Source organism: Hyaena hyaena, unplaced genomic scaffold (assembly GCF_003009895.1).
Source record: "Hyaena hyaena isolate Hyena2069 unplaced genomic scaffold, ASM300989v1 scaffold_3, whole genome shotgun sequence".
NCBI lineage: Eukaryota > Metazoa > Chordata > Mammalia > Carnivora > Hyaenidae > Hyaena > Hyaena hyaena.
This window is the reverse complement of record NW_024080635.1, coordinates 9,388,728-9,405,073: the sequence shown is the minus strand read 5'-3', so window position 1 is coordinate 9,405,073 and position 16,346 is coordinate 9,388,728. Positions and strand designations below refer to the sequence as shown.

The 16,346-nt window shown below is 46.2% G+C and overlaps 1 protein-coding gene and 1 pseudogene across 5 annotated transcripts; one reads left to right on the top strand and one right to left on the bottom strand.

Annotated features, from left to right (window-relative positions):
• Window positions 1-4,729: 4,729 nt before the first annotated feature.
• TEX46 (testis expressed 46) lies at window positions 4,730-16,245 on the bottom strand. 5 transcript variants are annotated; one of them, XR_005528313.1, is made up of 4 exons: window positions 11,092-11,387; window positions 8,589-8,892; window positions 6,760-6,929; window positions 4,730-5,225 (listed from the first exon to the last, which is right to left on the bottom strand). XR_005528313.1 is itself a non-coding variant. In XM_039231557.1 (4 exons), the coding sequence occupies exons 2-4, from the start codon at window positions 11,548-11,550 to the stop codon at window positions 8,590-8,592; spliced, it is 477 nt and encodes a 158-aa protein (XP_039087488.1). In that variant the 5' UTR covers window positions 11,551-11,632; window positions 16,171-16,245; the 3' UTR covers window positions 8,514-8,589. The 5 variants fall into 5 exon arrangements, 3 of the variants coding, with proteins under 3 accessions (XP_039087488.1, XP_039087478.1, XP_039087461.1); XR_005528312.1 differs by having other exon boundaries at window positions 6,760-6,924; XM_039231557.1 differs by lacking the exons at window positions 4,730-5,225; window positions 6,760-6,929 and adding exons at window positions 11,546-11,632; window positions 16,171-16,245 and having other exon boundaries at window positions 8,514-8,892; window positions 11,092-11,260.
• On the top strand, window positions 11,591-12,896 carry LOC120231098 (annotated as a pseudogene).
• Window positions 16,246-16,346: the final 101 nt, after the last annotated feature.

Genomic DNA, 16,346 nt, shown 5'->3' with positions numbered 1-16,346 from the left:
GGGGCTCCAAGGAACACAGTTTGAAGACTTCTAGGGGTCAACCTAGTTGTTAAATATTCAGATAACCAGTTCTGTCGCTGCTTGTGTAGCCTTGGATAAGGCGTGCCCTCTTTGGTTTTCTTGGGGGGGGGGGTGGTCTATAAAGTGGGGTTAATAATATCTCGGTTACCATGAGGATTAAATTGGAGCATGTTGGTAAAGCAGGTAGCCCAGAACCTCGCACTGAGTGAGGGCTCTGTAAAGGCCAGTCTCTTGTTATAACTTAGCTTTGTGCCACAACTTCTACCCAGCCCCTGTGTCAGGCATCAGATCTTTCTCAGTGAACATTCTAGAAAGTTATTGTCAGTTTTAAGTTTATTTATTTTTGAGAAAGAGCGGGGGAGGGGAGAGAAAGAGAGAGAGAGAAAGAGAATCCTAAGCAGGCTCCAGCACTGAGCCTGACTTAGGGCTCAGGCTCATGAACAGTGAGATCATGACCTGAGCCAAAATCAAGAATTGGATGCTTAACCGACTGAGCCACCCAAGCGCCCCTGTCCCTTGATTATACTTGGCCCAAAAAGAGAAAATGTATTTGCCTTCCTGACACTCGATATGGCTGCACATTGGAAGTACCTGGAGAGCTTTGAAAAACCACTGGTGTCTGGGTCCTACCTCTACAGGTGCCCACGGGCGTGGCTTGGTGATTCTACCATCTAGTCAAGGTTGAGAAGCACCGCCCCAAACCAGTGTGTCTCCACCCCATATTAAAGTTGTGTAGGAACACCCTGGGGGGCAAGGCAAGCCGCAGGTTTGGAGTCCGTGAGTCAGAGCAGGACCTAAGATCCTGCATCTCTAACTGGCTCCCAGGTGACATCGATGCCGGTCCACGGACCACATTTTGAGCAGCAAGCCCACGCCATTTTGAGCAGCAAGCCCACACCATTTTGAGCAGCAAGCCCACGCCGCCATTCCTGGGCTGCACCAACTTCCACTTCGCTGTGTCAGTCGGGCCCCACAGTTGCTTCCCAGCGACCTTGTCATTGACAGGGCTTGGTTCTCCCCACTTCGCTGATGCTTAGGGTCCGGTATGTAAATGGGTGGAGGCAGGCCTTCTGGATCTTAGTCTGCATCCCCCGTGGGCTGGCCTCGAAATAGGCTTGCTAAATTAGGACAAGAAGCGGGCTGAGTGATTTTGCCCAAACTCCAGTTTGGTGACACAGCAAGCTTAGTGACAGTGGTGGGACTGGAACCCTTGTCTTCTTTTCTGTTGTACCTGCCTGCTTGGTCAGTCTTTGCCAAGGCTGAAGCAGGGTGGGAAGCCTGCCTCTGGGTCACAGATTGAATGCCTACTGTGCCAGAAATCAGTGCTTAGTGCTTCCCATGTTATGTCCTTTGGCCTTCACAACAGTCCCATGAGGCATATTCTGTTCTTCCCAGGAAGTGGCAGGAATGGGATTTGGACCCCGAAGTCCTGTTTCCCAAACACGGTGTACCTCCCTTGTTGTCTCCTTATCAGACTACGAGGTCCTCTAGGGCAAGGACCATGTCTCGCTTCGGTTTGTGTCTCCAAACCAGAGCTGAATATATGAATCAGTCCACTCCAGGGTTCTACCTCTGTTGACAGAGACCCTCACCCCCAGGACACCAGCTACTCTCTGAGCTCCTCCCTAACCCCGTGCCCCAAAGCAGCCACTTACAACCCAGATCAGCCTCACCCCTCTGAAGTGAGTGGTTATCTGTAGCATGCCATACAGCAGAGTGGCCACATGGCGGCAGCAGATGCCCACGTGTAAAATCTTTAGGCCCCCACCTCAACCTCCTGTGGAGGCTCATCTGTTCGTTGAGTGCTTCCCCTCCTCCAGGCATTTGTCCCAGGGCTTTCCGTGGTTGAACAAAGATAATCCCCACGACAGCCCTGTGAGGGAGGAATTATTCATCCTCTTTATACATGAGAGATCATATTAGACTTTTGCTTAAATAACCTTCTGTGGCTGCCCACTGCTCTTTGGAAAAATAAAAAATCGGACCCTTGAATCAGACTGCCCGGGTTCAAATCCCAGTTCCACCAGTTGCTACTTATTCGACTTTGGTTGGGTTTATTGACTTCTCTAGGACTTCAGTGTGCTGACCTGTAAAGGGAGTCATAAAATAGAGCCTGCCCCCTTGTGGTGGGAGCGAGGATTACATGTGCTGGGACACCCAGAGCACACAGTCCTGTGGCTGGCACACAGTAAGTGCTCAACGAATGTGAGCCGCTGTGATGACCATCGGCCCCTCCCGGTGCTCCCTACTCATGACCCCGCTGGTCTCTCCTCTCTCTCTCCATCTCCTGTTTGCCTACTTCGCCGTCTCCCCTGCTCTCTTCCTCCCCATCTTTCTCCCTCCAGTTACAGAACTCAGCCTAGTCCCAACACTTCTTGAAGGTGTTTTCTGATGTCTCTTCTTTGTGGACCATGTTCGGGTTTTTAGAGCTCAGAGCAGGACTTGTTACACAGAGGGGCAGGAGGCTCCAGAGTTCAAGTGGACTGTGGACCCTGGGGACTCCTGCTGGGTTCCTCTTTGGCCCTCATCCTGAAACTCTTCCTTCTGAGTTCAACTTCTCCATTTCACATGCTCCCCACATTATTTTGAGGGCACTCCCTTGTCCCCAGATCCACTCCAGAACATCCCCATAGAGGGGAAACAACTGTCACCACCCTCATCTTCTTGGGAAGAATGAAGAAAGTGTCTGAAATTAAGACAGGCCTGGATTGATCAATCTGCTCATCTGTTTGCACATGTATCCATTGAGTCATCCAAGAAACACTCATGGAGGGTCTGCTCTTCACCAGGTCTTACACTCAGGTCTGGGGAAGGACACAAGGGCAACAAGTACTCACCGTTAACCCCCTTTTTTTTTTTTTTTTTAGTATTTATTTAATTAAGCTCTACATCCAATGTGGGGCTTGAACTCACAACCCCAATATCAAGAGTTGCATGCTGTTCCAACTAAGCCAGCCAGGTTCTCGGTACATATTTCTTGAGCACCTACTAAGTCCTGGGCACCGTTCAAGGTGCTTGAAGCTATCTCAGTGAACAAGACAGATAAAGATTCCCTGATCTTGTAGAGCTTACATTATAGCAGAGGCAACAGAATAAATACATCAAGTGGCATGTTGGAAAGTGTTACATGCTATGGAAAGTAAATAGAGGGGAGGAGATGGGTGGATTATAGTATTAGACTAGGAGATGAGGATGGCCTCACTGAGAAAGAGATGTCTAGCAAATCACCCAAAGGAAGTAAGGGAGGTAGGGATATGGCCAGCAGAGGAAGAGAGTCCTCGGTAGGGGGACATGCAGAGGGCTCTCGGATGGTGAGTGTTCCTGGTACGTTGAAGGAAAAGCAAAGAGTCTGACGGCTGGAGCACACTCAGTGAGGAGCAGGGCAGGAGGCCGGGTCAGAATGGAAATGGCAGACCAGGTCGTGGAGAACTTCATAGGCTGTGGGAAGGACGTTGGTCCTCACTCGGAGTGACATGGGAGCCACTGCAGGGTTTAGAGCAGAGGAGTGGCATGACCCAACTGACATTTTTAAAGGACCACTTGGCCTTGTGTGCTGAGAGCCAACTAGAGGGCCAGGACAGGGGCGGGGAGAGCAGGCGGGAGTGTGTTCAGATGACAGACGGCGGGGGTCTGGACACGCTCCAGAGATGGAGCCAGTAGGACTCGCTTATGAATTACAGCAGGACATGAGAGGGAAAGGGAGGACCAGGAACGGCTCCAGAGTTGGGGTTTTTTCTAAGTTTATTTATTTATTTGGAGAGAGAGAGAGACAGGGAGAACGGGGGAGGGGCAGGGAGAGGGAGACAGAATCCCAAGCAGGCTCCATGCTGTCAGGGCAGAGCCTGACGCGGGACTTGAACCCTCGAAACCATGAGATCATGACCTGAACAGAAACGAAGAGTGGGAACTCAACTGACTGTGCCAGCAAGCCACCCCAGCTCGAGTTTTGGGCCTAAGCAACTGGAAAGGTGAAGCCTGTGCAGGGGGGGGCGGTTTGGAGCAGAATTTTGAGATATGAAAGTATGGACATAGGTAATTGGAAATTTGAATCTGGAACTTAGAAGTCTGTGTCACAGATATAATTTAGAAAATCATCGGTGTTAGAAAATAGTAGATAATATTTAAAGCCATCACCAGGGAGTGAAACAATGTAAAGAAAGAGTCTGAGGACTGAGCCCCGAGGTCCAGGAGATTTGAGTGCTGGATGATGGCAAACGCCACCAAGTCATGTAGCGTGGGTGCAAATCGCCTACTGGCAGAAACTTAAAGCAGTGGGTCAGCAGGACACGAGGCACTGGTACATCGTACAGCCTCTCATCATCGTCTGGAGAGAGGTTTGAGGGTCCGGGCATAGCTGGAAACATCCAGCTGGAGTGTGTCCAAAAGACCCCCACCCACCCCCTAGCTTCTACTGTATTGTTTTATAGGCAGTGTGAGGTCAGCCTTGCAAGTAAAGATAAACTGGTCTGAGCTCAGGCACCAGAGAAATTGCTTGCAGCGCTGAAGCCACCTGAAGACGCTGAGGGGCATGGAGACCATGTGGAATCAGTTCTGCTTTGGGAAGCAAGGGGCTGGAGTCCACCTGCTGTCATCTCATTGCTAGAACCTGGAGTGAGCTCCCAGGGTCTTCCAATACAATCCAAATTGTTTTCTTCAAGGTCTATCCCCTGACCTAGGGCTCATCAAACATAAGCCTGACCGCTGGGGATAGAAATCAACTGGAGTGGCATGAACAACAGGGGTAGAAATGAGCTGGTCTTGTAATGGGATGTCCAGTGGTTGTTGGCAACTCCAGGGGAGGCACTGTGGAAGGAAGGGGGGCCTAGAATGTCAGTCCAGAGCCTGTTGTGGAGGCCTGAGCCATCCGGCCATGGAGTCCATGCCAGACGCAAAGACCTATATCCAAATCATAAAACAGTCCCGGGATATAAAGTGAACTGCTCAATATTCTGCCCATGGGCCTTAACCCCATCTGAGCAAGGGATGGGGACACGGTTGTGGAGGCCCGAGACACAGCTGTTGGTGGTTGTGGCCAACTAGGAGCAATGTCTAAGCCATTGTCGGAGGGTGAGTCACCGGGAGGTCTCCTCTAGCTGGGTATGGTGGCCAGGGGCAAGGGTGATGATAAGTTCAGTACTGCGACAGGTTGGTGCCATGGGCATTGGCCTCGGCAGCTGCTAGAGGCTGTTGAACATTGTCCAAATCTGGAAGAGAAGTTAAGAGGTCACTTAGCCCTCCACCTTGGCTTGTTTCCTGAGATTGCTTGCATGTGTTCTTGCTAGATTAGCTGCAGTCTGTCAGGTGCCTAGGACGAGCCAGATGATTTGTCCTTTCCCAGAGCATTGACCTTGTAGGAGCCCAGGAGTCAGCATTCTGCCTGACACATCAGCCGTGCCCCTCCCTCTCCTAGGTGCCCACAGAGGACGATGAGCGGCTGACGTAACTGTACCCTGAGCGAGTCATAGCAAAGCTCCCTCATCGTCACTACCTGCAGGTGGCCAGTGTGGAGGAACAAGTGAATTCTGTGTTGACAAGGGCCAGGACTGGGAGGTAGAAGCTATAAGCAGAGTTCCATTGTCAGATTGTATCATATTGGGAAATTTTAAACACTATTTTTTTTTATGTCTTTGTTTTATTCTGAGGGGGGGGAGGGGCAGAGAGAGAGGGAGACACAGAATCTGAAGCAGGCTCCAGGCTCCGAGCTGTCAGCACAGAGCCTGATGTGGGGTTCAAACCCACGGACTGTGAGATCATGACCTGAGCTGAAGTTGGACGCTTAACCGACTGAGCCACCCAGGCGCCCCCATATTGGGAAATTTTAGCACACAGCAAAGGTGTGCATCAGAACATTAGGAGTCTGGGTGATATCTGCTTGGGGAAGAATCTAGCCACCCTATATCCTAAACCAGGTCTTGGTGGTCAGAATCCGTTGCAACCAATTTGCCTGTTGTGCACGGACCAGATCCCCAAGTCATTGTGGTACACCTGGAGCCACGAGCCAGGACTTCTGGCAAGTAAGACATACTCTGTGAGCCCAGTGACATCATAGATCAAATGGATCCTCATTGGGCCACCTTAGACCTCCATGATGGTTTTTGTTTTTTTGTTATTGTGGTGGGTCCAGGCATGGATCTGGTATACCAAGTGGATGTGATAGCATGTCATTTTGATCAGCTTTTCTGTCCAGAGGCTCTGTCAAGGTGCAGTGCCTTATTGTGTGTTTGTTCGTTGTCACATACAGATGGAGTTTGTGGCTAATTGCTTTATCTGTTTCCACAGCAGAGGGTACCATGTGGATGTGCTCCTAACGCTCCAGTTCTGGGTAGTCCCGAGGCCTGGTCATACAGCAAGACCTTTAGCAATGGCCCACGAAGCTGTATGAAGGGGACTTGTTACAAAGATGTAAGCAGCACACATAGGGAATCCACAAAGATAGCATGGTACCGCTGGGCAGGAAAAATGGAGGTGAACCCTATCACCCACCCCTGGCTCCAAAGGAAACCTGGAAGAAGAAGGTTTGGTAAAGAGAGCCTCCCTGAGAGGAGTGATCCTCTGTGAAGGAACCTGGCCAGCCCTAAACCAGCCTGAGGCAACCCCAGGATGGAGAGTTGAGTTGGAGAGCAAGGAGAAGATATTGGACCCATAAGGGAGGGTTGTGATTTTAAGTAGGGAGGTCATGGGAGTCCTCAGTAAGAAGGGATCATTTGAGCAAAGACCTGAGAGGGTGTAGAAACTCACTGAATCCTCACAGCAAGCAATCAGGTTGGTAGTGCTACTCCCCCCATTTTCCAGTTGAGCAGACTGAGGTACAGCAAGGATAAACAACTTAGAATTGTCCAAGATCACACAGCTGGCAGTTGATAGAGCTGGGGTTTAAAGCCAGGCAGTTAGGGTCCAGAGATCCTGCTCTTAAACAAAACAGGATATAGGAGAGCCATCATAAACGGAAAGGGCAGAGAAAATGTCAGGACACATGACTGTGATCAACATTCAGAGATGCTGTTGATTGAGCACTGACTATATACTAGCCACAGTGTTGGGTGCTGTGGGGCAAAATACACATGAACAAGATGCTGAGCTTGCCTCAGAGAGCTTATAATCTAGCCAGAGGGTGGGGAGGGAATATGGAAAAGTGCGCAAATCAGATCCCAGCAGGCTGTGGATGATATACTATTGAACTGTAGATAAGATGCTGGGGGTGCACTAATGATAGAGACTATTTGCAGCTGGGTGAGGGTGCAGCTGGGTGAGGGAAGTGTTCTGGAGGCCGGAAGCACTAAAGGATTGTAAGGAGAAAGGGGAAGATAAGGGATTCCAGGGAAAGAAAACAAGTGAGAAAGATGTGGAGGCATTTGGGGGATGACCAGTCATCTGGTTTGAGTAGAGATCACTTTAGGAGGGGCACCAACAAGACGGAAAGACACTCTGGCCCCCACAGCGAGGTGGTGATTTCCTTCCCAGCTCCCCCTGTGGAGAAGTCTTAGGTTGGTGCTAGCATCTCTCTCAAACACTAATACCTGCTAATCTCTTTTTAACCCGAAGTTCCCAGGCTCAGATGCTTCAATGGGGAACCAAGCTCTGATTGGCATTTTAAAAGTAACATTGTTCTGTCTTCACGGTCTTGTTGTCGTTGACAGTTATGTTCTTTTTTTAACGTTTATTTATTTTTCAGAGTGAGAGACAGAACATGAGTGGGCAAGGGGCAGAGAGAGAGGGACACACAGAATCTGAAGCAGGCTCCAGGCTCCGAGCCGTCAGCATAGAGCCCAGTGCAGGGCTTGAACCCACAACCTGTGAGATCATGAGCTGAGCCAAACTGTGACGTTCAACCGAGTGAGCCACCCAGGTGCCCGTTGACAGTTATATTCTATTTTGGGCAAATGATAGAGCTTTTTAGTGTACAGATAATTATTCTTATTTTTATTATTACTTTCCTTCACAGATAAATTTATCTAAGGAAAATACAGTCCGTTTAAAGGGACAATATTAAGTTAAATATTCAGGTGGTTCATGGCTCTGGCAAAAATCACAAAGGGGGTACCCCAGTGACTGATGTTTAGGGTTCTGGCACAAGGCATAAAGCACGTAAGGGAGAGTAAGGGGTCAGGGAAGCCTGGAAAGGAGGTCAGATCATGGAGGGCCTGAACACCATGGCAAGGAGTGTGGCTTTTATTCTGTCAGCCACAGCGATGGCGTAGGCTCAAGAAGAGGCGGTGGACTTGCCCAGAGCCGTGCTTGGCAGGCCTTGGCTCTGGCCTCTGAGCAAAAGAGAAGTGGAAGACTGGGGGCTTGGGCAGCCATTACAAGGTGAACAGGTATAGGGCCGTGGACTAGGGTTGAGGTGGTCCAGCTGAGAGGAAGAGTTGGGTTCTGAGCCCCTGTCAGGTCGTATCTTAGAGTGCTGTCTGGCTGACCTAGCACTGACTTCTTTTCCAAAAGTGATCGGCCTTCCAGCCTCCAATTCTGCTGTCCAGTGTGATCTACTAAGAAAATTCAATAGTCTCCGACTGGGTTTTACTGAGCAAAGGTAACATCAGAAGAGGCCAGCCCACCCCAGTCTCTCTAACCTCATGAAGGGGAATTAGAAGAAGTACAATCAGAGATGGTGGAGAAGATGGAGTCATGCCTCCTTAGTCTGTGTTTCCTCATGGGAAAAGTCCGCTTCCGGCCTGACCTCCTGTGGTGACTCATTCTGTTCCATACAGCGAACATCTGATTTTCTAAGGCCTTCAGCTTCATTTCGCTGAACATGAGCCGTTCAAGGACCTTGTCCTGGAGGGCAAAGCAGGCATGCAGCCTCTCAACTTCCTTTGTGTTCATGATGCAGCCGTTGGGTTTGGCTTCAGGAGGCTTAGGTTTCTCTGCCTCTTCCTAAACTCACCCACCATGAGAAAAGGAAACCTTGGTTAATACAGATTTACAAACGTCATGGTAATCAAGCCTCACAACCAGCCTGCAAGGAGAGCATCTTTGCCACACCCGGTAGGTGAGAGATGTGGGGTCTAGTGAGGAAAAGTCCCTTTCCCAGTATCACCCAACCTGCATTTGGGAGCCTCCAAAACTGCCAGGACCCATACTTGCCTTGGGTTCATAGGAATAAATGGAGTGGCCCCGTAATCTGCACTCACAGGGGACATAAACGCTGAACCCAAATATATCTGTGTCCGGAGCTTGTGTTTCACGTGTGCCTCTCTGCGACTTGAGTCAGGCCTCATAAAATCACCAACTGCCAAGTCCCAGTGGCCTCATGATACACTCTCACCTTTATAATCCTCATCTGCCCCCATGCAGTTTGTAACACTTGATTTTTTTTTCTTTCAGGGTTCAGCTACAAATCCCTCATCTTTAAAACCATTTTATTTTTTTAATGTTTTAATTTTTTAAAATGTATTTATTTTGAGAGAGAAAGCATGAGTGGAGGGAGGGGCAGAAAGAGAGGAGAAAGCAAGAATCCCAAGCAGACCCCACCCTGGGCAGCGCAGAGCCCCACGCAGGGCTCGAACTCACAACCATGAGATCATGACCTGAGCTGAAGTCTGAGGCTTAACTGACTCTGGATTTCGGTTCAGGTCATGATCTCGTGGTCGTGAGATGGAGCCCCAAGTCCGGCTCCCCACTGAGTGTGGAGTTTGCTTGGGTTTCTCTCTCTCTCCCTCTCTCTCTTTGTCCTTCCCTGACTCCTGAGCATATGTATGGTCTCTCAAAATAAATAAACTTAAAAATACAGGGGTGCCTGGGTGGTTCAGTTGGGCAACCGACTTTGGCTCAGGTCATGATCTCACAGCTTGTGAGTTTGAGTCGGGCTCTGTGCTAACAGCTCAGAGCCTGGAGCCTGCTTTGGATTCTGTGTCTCCCTCTCTCTCTGCCCCTCCCCTGCTCATGCTTTCTCTCCCTCTCTCAAAAATAAATAAACATTAAAAAAATTTTTAATAAAAATATAAAGTTAAATACTTTAGGCATGCAAGACAAGTGAGTATTACAGCAAATAGCCATGTTCTCATTCCAGCTTAAGAAATAAAATATGACAAATGTAATGTGAAGTCCCCTGTGGATCCCTCTCCTAGGGGTCCCCTCCCTCCCTGAAGCTCATCTCAACTGCAATCCTGAATTCGGTATTTATTTTTTCCATACATTTCTTTATATCAGTGGTTCTCAGTGGGAGGCTGTTTTGCCTCCCCACAGGACATTTGGCAATGTTTATAGACATTGTTGCTTGTCATGCATCTGTGGGTAGAGGCTAAGGATGCTGCTAAACATCCAATAATGCACAAGACAGACCCTCGCGATAAAGAACGATCCTGCTCAAAGTATCTGTGGTGCAGAGGTTGAGAAATCCAGCCTCAATATATTTTCATTACACATAGGCATCCATAAACAAGGCAGGGTATTATTTTGCATGTTTTTTAACTTTATGTAAAAGATGTCATAATCTGGGTACAATTTCTGTTGTTTTTATTATGTTATTCTAGAGATGTGTCTATGTTACACAGATATCTTTAGTTCATCTATTTAAAATTTCTCCACTTTAAAGTAGTTGTTATTGTTGTCAGACCACAGTGACTGACATTAAGCATGAAGCAGAAGAGTTTGGGGTGGTCCCTATTTCTTTCTTTCTTTCTTTTTTTTTTTTTTTTTTACAAATTTTTCTCTCTTTTTATTGAAATATAATATACAGTATTGTATTAGTTTCAGGTGCACAATATGATTCAACGATTGCAGACATTTTTCAGTGCTCATCAATAGAAGTGTAGTCTTAATCTCTTTTATCTATTTCACCCCTTCCCCACCCACCTCCCCTCTTGCAACTACCAGATCTCTGTATTTTAAGAGTTTGTCTTCTTGTTTTTCTAGGGATGGTCCCTATTTTATAGCCAACGCAACTGAAGCCCTGTGAAGGAAGCGCTTTGTCCTGCATCACCCAGGTGGGAGCTGAAGAGCAGGGGCTTAGACCAGAGCTACGGACTCATCAGTCTTGCCCCATTATCCTGACATCTTCCCTGCCCCCCATCCCCCAGTCTAGCTGTAAACATCCCATCATCCTCAGCTGAAGCCAAGGCCCCTCTCACTCACCTTCTGGGGCTCTGGTGGGGCAGGCTTGACTTGGACTTCATGCTTGACCAACCAGTTGCTAAGCAACAGCAGAAGGAATAGGAACCCAAACAAGACTGGCTTATAGCTGATCAGCCAAGCCACCAATGTTCCTATGGTGCCCGAGGAAGCAAGTATCCCATGGAGATTCCTTAAAAGAGACATTAGTTCCCCCAGCATTATGGCTTGGAGGCACCCAGGCCCCAAGACCCTGCCTTGGTGACCCCTCTAGGACAGTTACCCTCCATGACAGGAGCTGTGGCTGCCCCCTCCTCTGAGTCATAACCAGTCCCCCTCTCCCAGCTGCCGCATAACAATAATATTAGCTACTCCTATGTCTTAAGCAGCCACTGTGTGCCAGACTTTGACAGGCAGCTTGCAAGCAATATCTCATGACGTCCTCACAAGAGCCAGGCGATGTAGGCCTTAGTGATACCTCATTTATTCAGCAGTACTTCTGGGCCTAGCCACTGGGGATAAAATGGCCAACAGCACAGAGCCCCTACTCTCATAGTGACAGGGTCTGCAAAGAAAAATTACCCAAGATCAGGAAATAAGGCAAGAAGATTACATTGAGCCTGTTTACCGTCATACTAAAATTCTGTCCAGCTGGTCTACCTGTTGGTCATCTGATGCTTTAGGGGAAGGTAACTTTGACTTACTGTTTGATATTGATTAGGGCACTGACTCTGTATAGTCAGATGTTAACTTTTTAAAAGTTGGATAAGTTGCTCTGGCAATTACATTACTGGGTATATATCCAAAATAACTAAAAGCAGGGTCTTCTTTTTTCCTTCATGTTTATTTATTTATTTTTGAGAGAGGAAGTGCGTGTGTGTGAGTGTAGATGGGGGGGGAGGAGGAGGGGGGAGGGCCAGAGGCCAGGGAGGAAGGAACAGGGGGCGAGGGGAGAGAGAGAGAATCTCAAGCAGGGTCCGAGTTGTCAGTGCAGAGCCTGACATGCGGCTCGATCCCACAAACTGTGAGATCATGACCTGAGCCAAAATCAGTCATTGGACGCTCAACCAACTGAGTGGCCCAGGCACTCTGAAAGCAAGGTCTTGAAGAGATATTTGTACACTTATGTTCATAGCAGCATTATTCACAGTAGCCAGAGGTGGAAGCAACCCCAAAATCCAACAACAGATGAATAGATAAACAAAACACTATATATATATATATATATATATATATATATATATATATTTACAATGGAATTATTCAGCCTTAAAAAGGAAGGAAATTCAGAAAACCCTGTGGGCTGTTGCAGTGCTCTCCTTTCCAATCCTCCATCTGATGTGCAAGGTGGAACCACTACCAAGATGCAGATTTTCATGAAAACCCATCAGTGTCCAGGTGGCACCCTAAAATACAGTAGAAAATGTAAAGGCCAAGATCCAGGATAAGGAAGGAATTCCTCTTGATCAGTAGAGACCGGTCTTTGCTGGCAAAGCAACTGGATGGTGGACATACTTTGTCCGACAACTACGTTCAAAAGGAATCCACTCTCGTGGTGCGATTTCATGGTGATGCTAAGAAAAAGAAGTCTTACACCACTCCCAAGATGAAGAAGCATGAGAGAAAGAAGGTAAAGCTGGCTGTCCTGAAATACTGTAAGGTGGATGAGAATGGCAGAATCAGTCACCTTCATCGGGAGTACCCTTCAGAGGAATGTGGTGCTAGAGTTTTTATGGCTAGCCACTTTAACAGACATTATTGTGCCAAATGTTGTCTGACCTATTGCTTTAACAAACCAGAAGACAAGTGATCATATATGTGTTAATAAAAGACATGAGCTAACATTAAAAAAATTTTTTAAAGGAAGGAAATTCTGAAACATGCTGCAACAGGTTTGAACTATGAGATTATGCTAAGTGAAATAAGCCAGTCACAAAAACACAAAAGCTCTTTGATTCCACCTACATGAGATATCCAGAGTAGGCAAATTTACAGAGACCGAAAGTAGAATGGCGGTTGCCAGGAGGCAGGTGAACGAGAAGTTGTGGTTTAATGGATACAGAATTTTATATGAGGAGAGCTCTGGAGAGATTGTATAATCATGTGACTATAACACTAGTGAACTATACACTTAAAAATGGTTATGGTGAAGGGCACATGGGTGATGGAGTTGGTTGAGGATCTGATTCTAGATTTCCACGTGGGTCGCTGGGTTCCTGCTGACAGCTCTTTTCTCTCTGCCCCTTCCTCATGCATGTGCTCTCTCTCAAAATAGATAAACTTTTAAAAACATGTTTAAGGTGAGGGCATCTGGGTGATTCAGTTCATTAAGCATCCGACTCTTGGTTTTGGCTCAGGTCATGATCTCACGGTTTGTGAGTTCAAGACCCGCATCAGGCTCTGCACTGACAGTGCTTGGGATTTTCTCTCTATTCCTCTCTCTCTGCCCCTTCCTCCCTCCCCCGCACCCCCCCCCCCTCTCTCTCTCTTTCTCTCTCAAAATAAATAAACTTAAAAAATGGTTGGGGCACCTGGTTAAGACTTATGTGTATTCTACCACAACTTTANACATGTTTAAGGTGAGGGCATCTGGGTGATTCAGTTCATTAAGCATCCGACTCTTGGTTTTGGCTCAGGTCATGATCTCACGGTTTGTGAGTTCAAGACCCGCATCAGGCAGAGCCTGGAGCCTGCTTCGGATTCTGTGTCTCCTTCTCTCTCTGCTCCTTCCCTGTTCTCTCTCTCTCTCTCTCTCTCTCTCTCTCTCTTTCTCTCTCTCAAAATACATAAACATTAAAAAAATTGTTTTAATGGTTAAGACTTATGTGTATTCTACCACAACTTTAAAAAATGAAATAAATTAGTTATTTCTAGGAAATCCTAAATGAGTAAGTTGCAAATGATTTTTTTGCAAATAGAGGCAAATGAGTTCTATCTGATAGAAAAGATAACATCAAAGTCTTGTAAGACATTAACCACTTTTTTCTTACTCCAGAATTGTTTTCCACTGACTAGTGACTAAATATCAGTTTTTCATATTTTCTCTTGTTGTTGTTTTTAATGTTTATTTATTTTGAGAGAGAGAAAGTAGGGGAGGGGCAGAGAGAGAAGAACAGAGAGAGAATCCCTAGCAGGCTCCACACTGTCAATGCAGAGCCAGACATGGAGCTCAATCCCACAAACTTGGAGATCATGACCTGAACTGAGATCAAGAGACAGATGCTTAACCAACTGAGCCACCCAGGTGCCCCTATATTTTGCTTTGAACCAGTGTTATCATCCTGCTGGGGCACCTGGGTGGCTCAGTCAGTTAAACGTCTGGCTTCGGCTCAGGTGATAATCTCATGGTTCATGGCTTCCAGCCCTGAGAAAGGCTTGGTGCTGACAGCTCAGAGCCTGGAGCCTACTTCAGATTCAGTGTCTCCCTCTTTGTCTGTCCTTCCCCTGCTGATGCTCTGTCTCAAAAATAAAACATTTAAAAATTTTTAAAAATGAGTTAAAGAAATCTTTGACATATGCTCACTATTTTGTATGGGAGTTCTTCATATTCAAATGTCAATTTTAATGGCTATGATATTCTATTTAATTAGTGGCCACTTGTTGGGCCTTTAGGTTAGTTTTCCTTTATTGTTATTATATATAACCTGAGGTAAACAGCATTAAAGTTAAATCTTTGTACACACACTTACATCTTTTCCTAGAATGTCTTCTTGAAAGTGGAATTGCTAGGTCAAAGGATATGCATATTTAAAAATCTAATTTTAAGTTTTATAATATTATTAAATGTGCAAACAAGTCAGATAGAACTACAGAGTTTAAAACAATCTTTGATCTCCTATCTCACCCCTTCCCATCCTCAAATTATATGACTCAGACAACTTGTTCCAACTTTTTAACTGTTTCTTCTGGTATTTATCTTGATATATCTATATTGTATGCTTGTACTGTTATTTCTTGATTTCTCAATTTTAACATTACATACTATCTTTTTATGATGGAAGATAAGGATTTAGCTCCTGTGCAGAACCTCCCCCATTCCCATTTTGTCCCTCCTCTGTAAATCCCTCTCACCTCTCTCCTCCGCAAATTTTCTCTTTTCTCCATTCTTTCAATATAATTCTATCACTTTGGTGAAAACAGTATTCATGATGTTATTAAGGCCACATCAGTGTAGTTCATAGCTGAGCCATATGTCATTGTAATCATTGTACTATGATTACACCTTTTTTCTCGCACAGAGAAAATTTTCCTGGACTTAACTACCCTCCTTCCTTCCTTTTTTTTTATTTGCATAGTTAAAAAAATTCAACTTCATTGAACTGAAATTGGCATAAGTAAAATATAAAAATACAGATAGTATAGTACAGTGAGTTTTGACTAATGTGTAGCCTGGCCAATCGGGATAAAAAAAACATTTCCATCAACCCCAGCAAATTCCCTCCTGCTCAGGGCTCACCTTCATCCCAAGGGCTCACTGATTGGATTCTAGCACTAGAGATTAGTTTTACTAGTCCTTGAGCTTCATGTAAGTGTAATTATTTTTTGAAAATTACAGTTTGAAGGGGTACTGGGGTGGCCCAGTCAGAAGAGCATGCGACTCTTGATTTCACAGTCGTGAGATCAACCCCAAGCTAGGTGTAAACATTGCTTTAAAAAAAAAAAAAAGGCTTTAAAAAAAAGGGAAGAAAATTACAATTTGAAGAGAGACGTGTAAAAAAGCAATTATAATTGTGTCTAATAAGTAGAAACAAGCTTGACGAATACAAGCTGTTCCAGTGTTCGGTCACTAAAGGAGTCCTGGAGGAATTGAAAAAAATTCACCACCATCATCTGCAGCACTAGAAAGAATTAACCTCAAGTAAAAAGAGGTGTTATGTATGGAAGACTTGGAATGGGAGGAGGTATGAGGGCGAGTGAGGGAGTGCTAATGGGAAAGAGGTCCAGACAGAAGAGCATGAACACAGCCCTCGAGGCAACAGCCGTCCAATTTGGACTCAACCCTGGATTTCCTGACTTCTGTCCATTTTATTACCACGAAACTCACTTGCTCTCTAAGATTCCCCTGTCCAAGCAGTACAATTAGGAAACAGTAAGATGACTTACGAGGTACATTTCAGTGTTTTCTCTTCACTAAATTTGTAAGCTCTTTGAAAGCAAAAACTTCATAATTAAACCCTTGCCACGTAGAAAGCATTAATAAATATTGGTTGAACTGACAAATTGAGTAGGTGAATGAATGAATTTATGGATGTATGCAAGTCCCCGGAGCGAATGGTCAC

Bases quoted from the DNA above. Each gene is read 5' to 3' on its own strand.
- TEX46 (XM_039231530.1), bottom strand. From the start codon at position 11,289: ATGCTGGGGGAACTAATGTCTCTTTTAAGGAATCTCCATGGGATACTT. The intron at 8,893-11,091 runs GTGAGTGAGAGG...GGGTGAGTTTAG, and splicing joins CCCCACCAGAGCCCCAGAAG to GAAGAGGCAGAGAAACCTAA.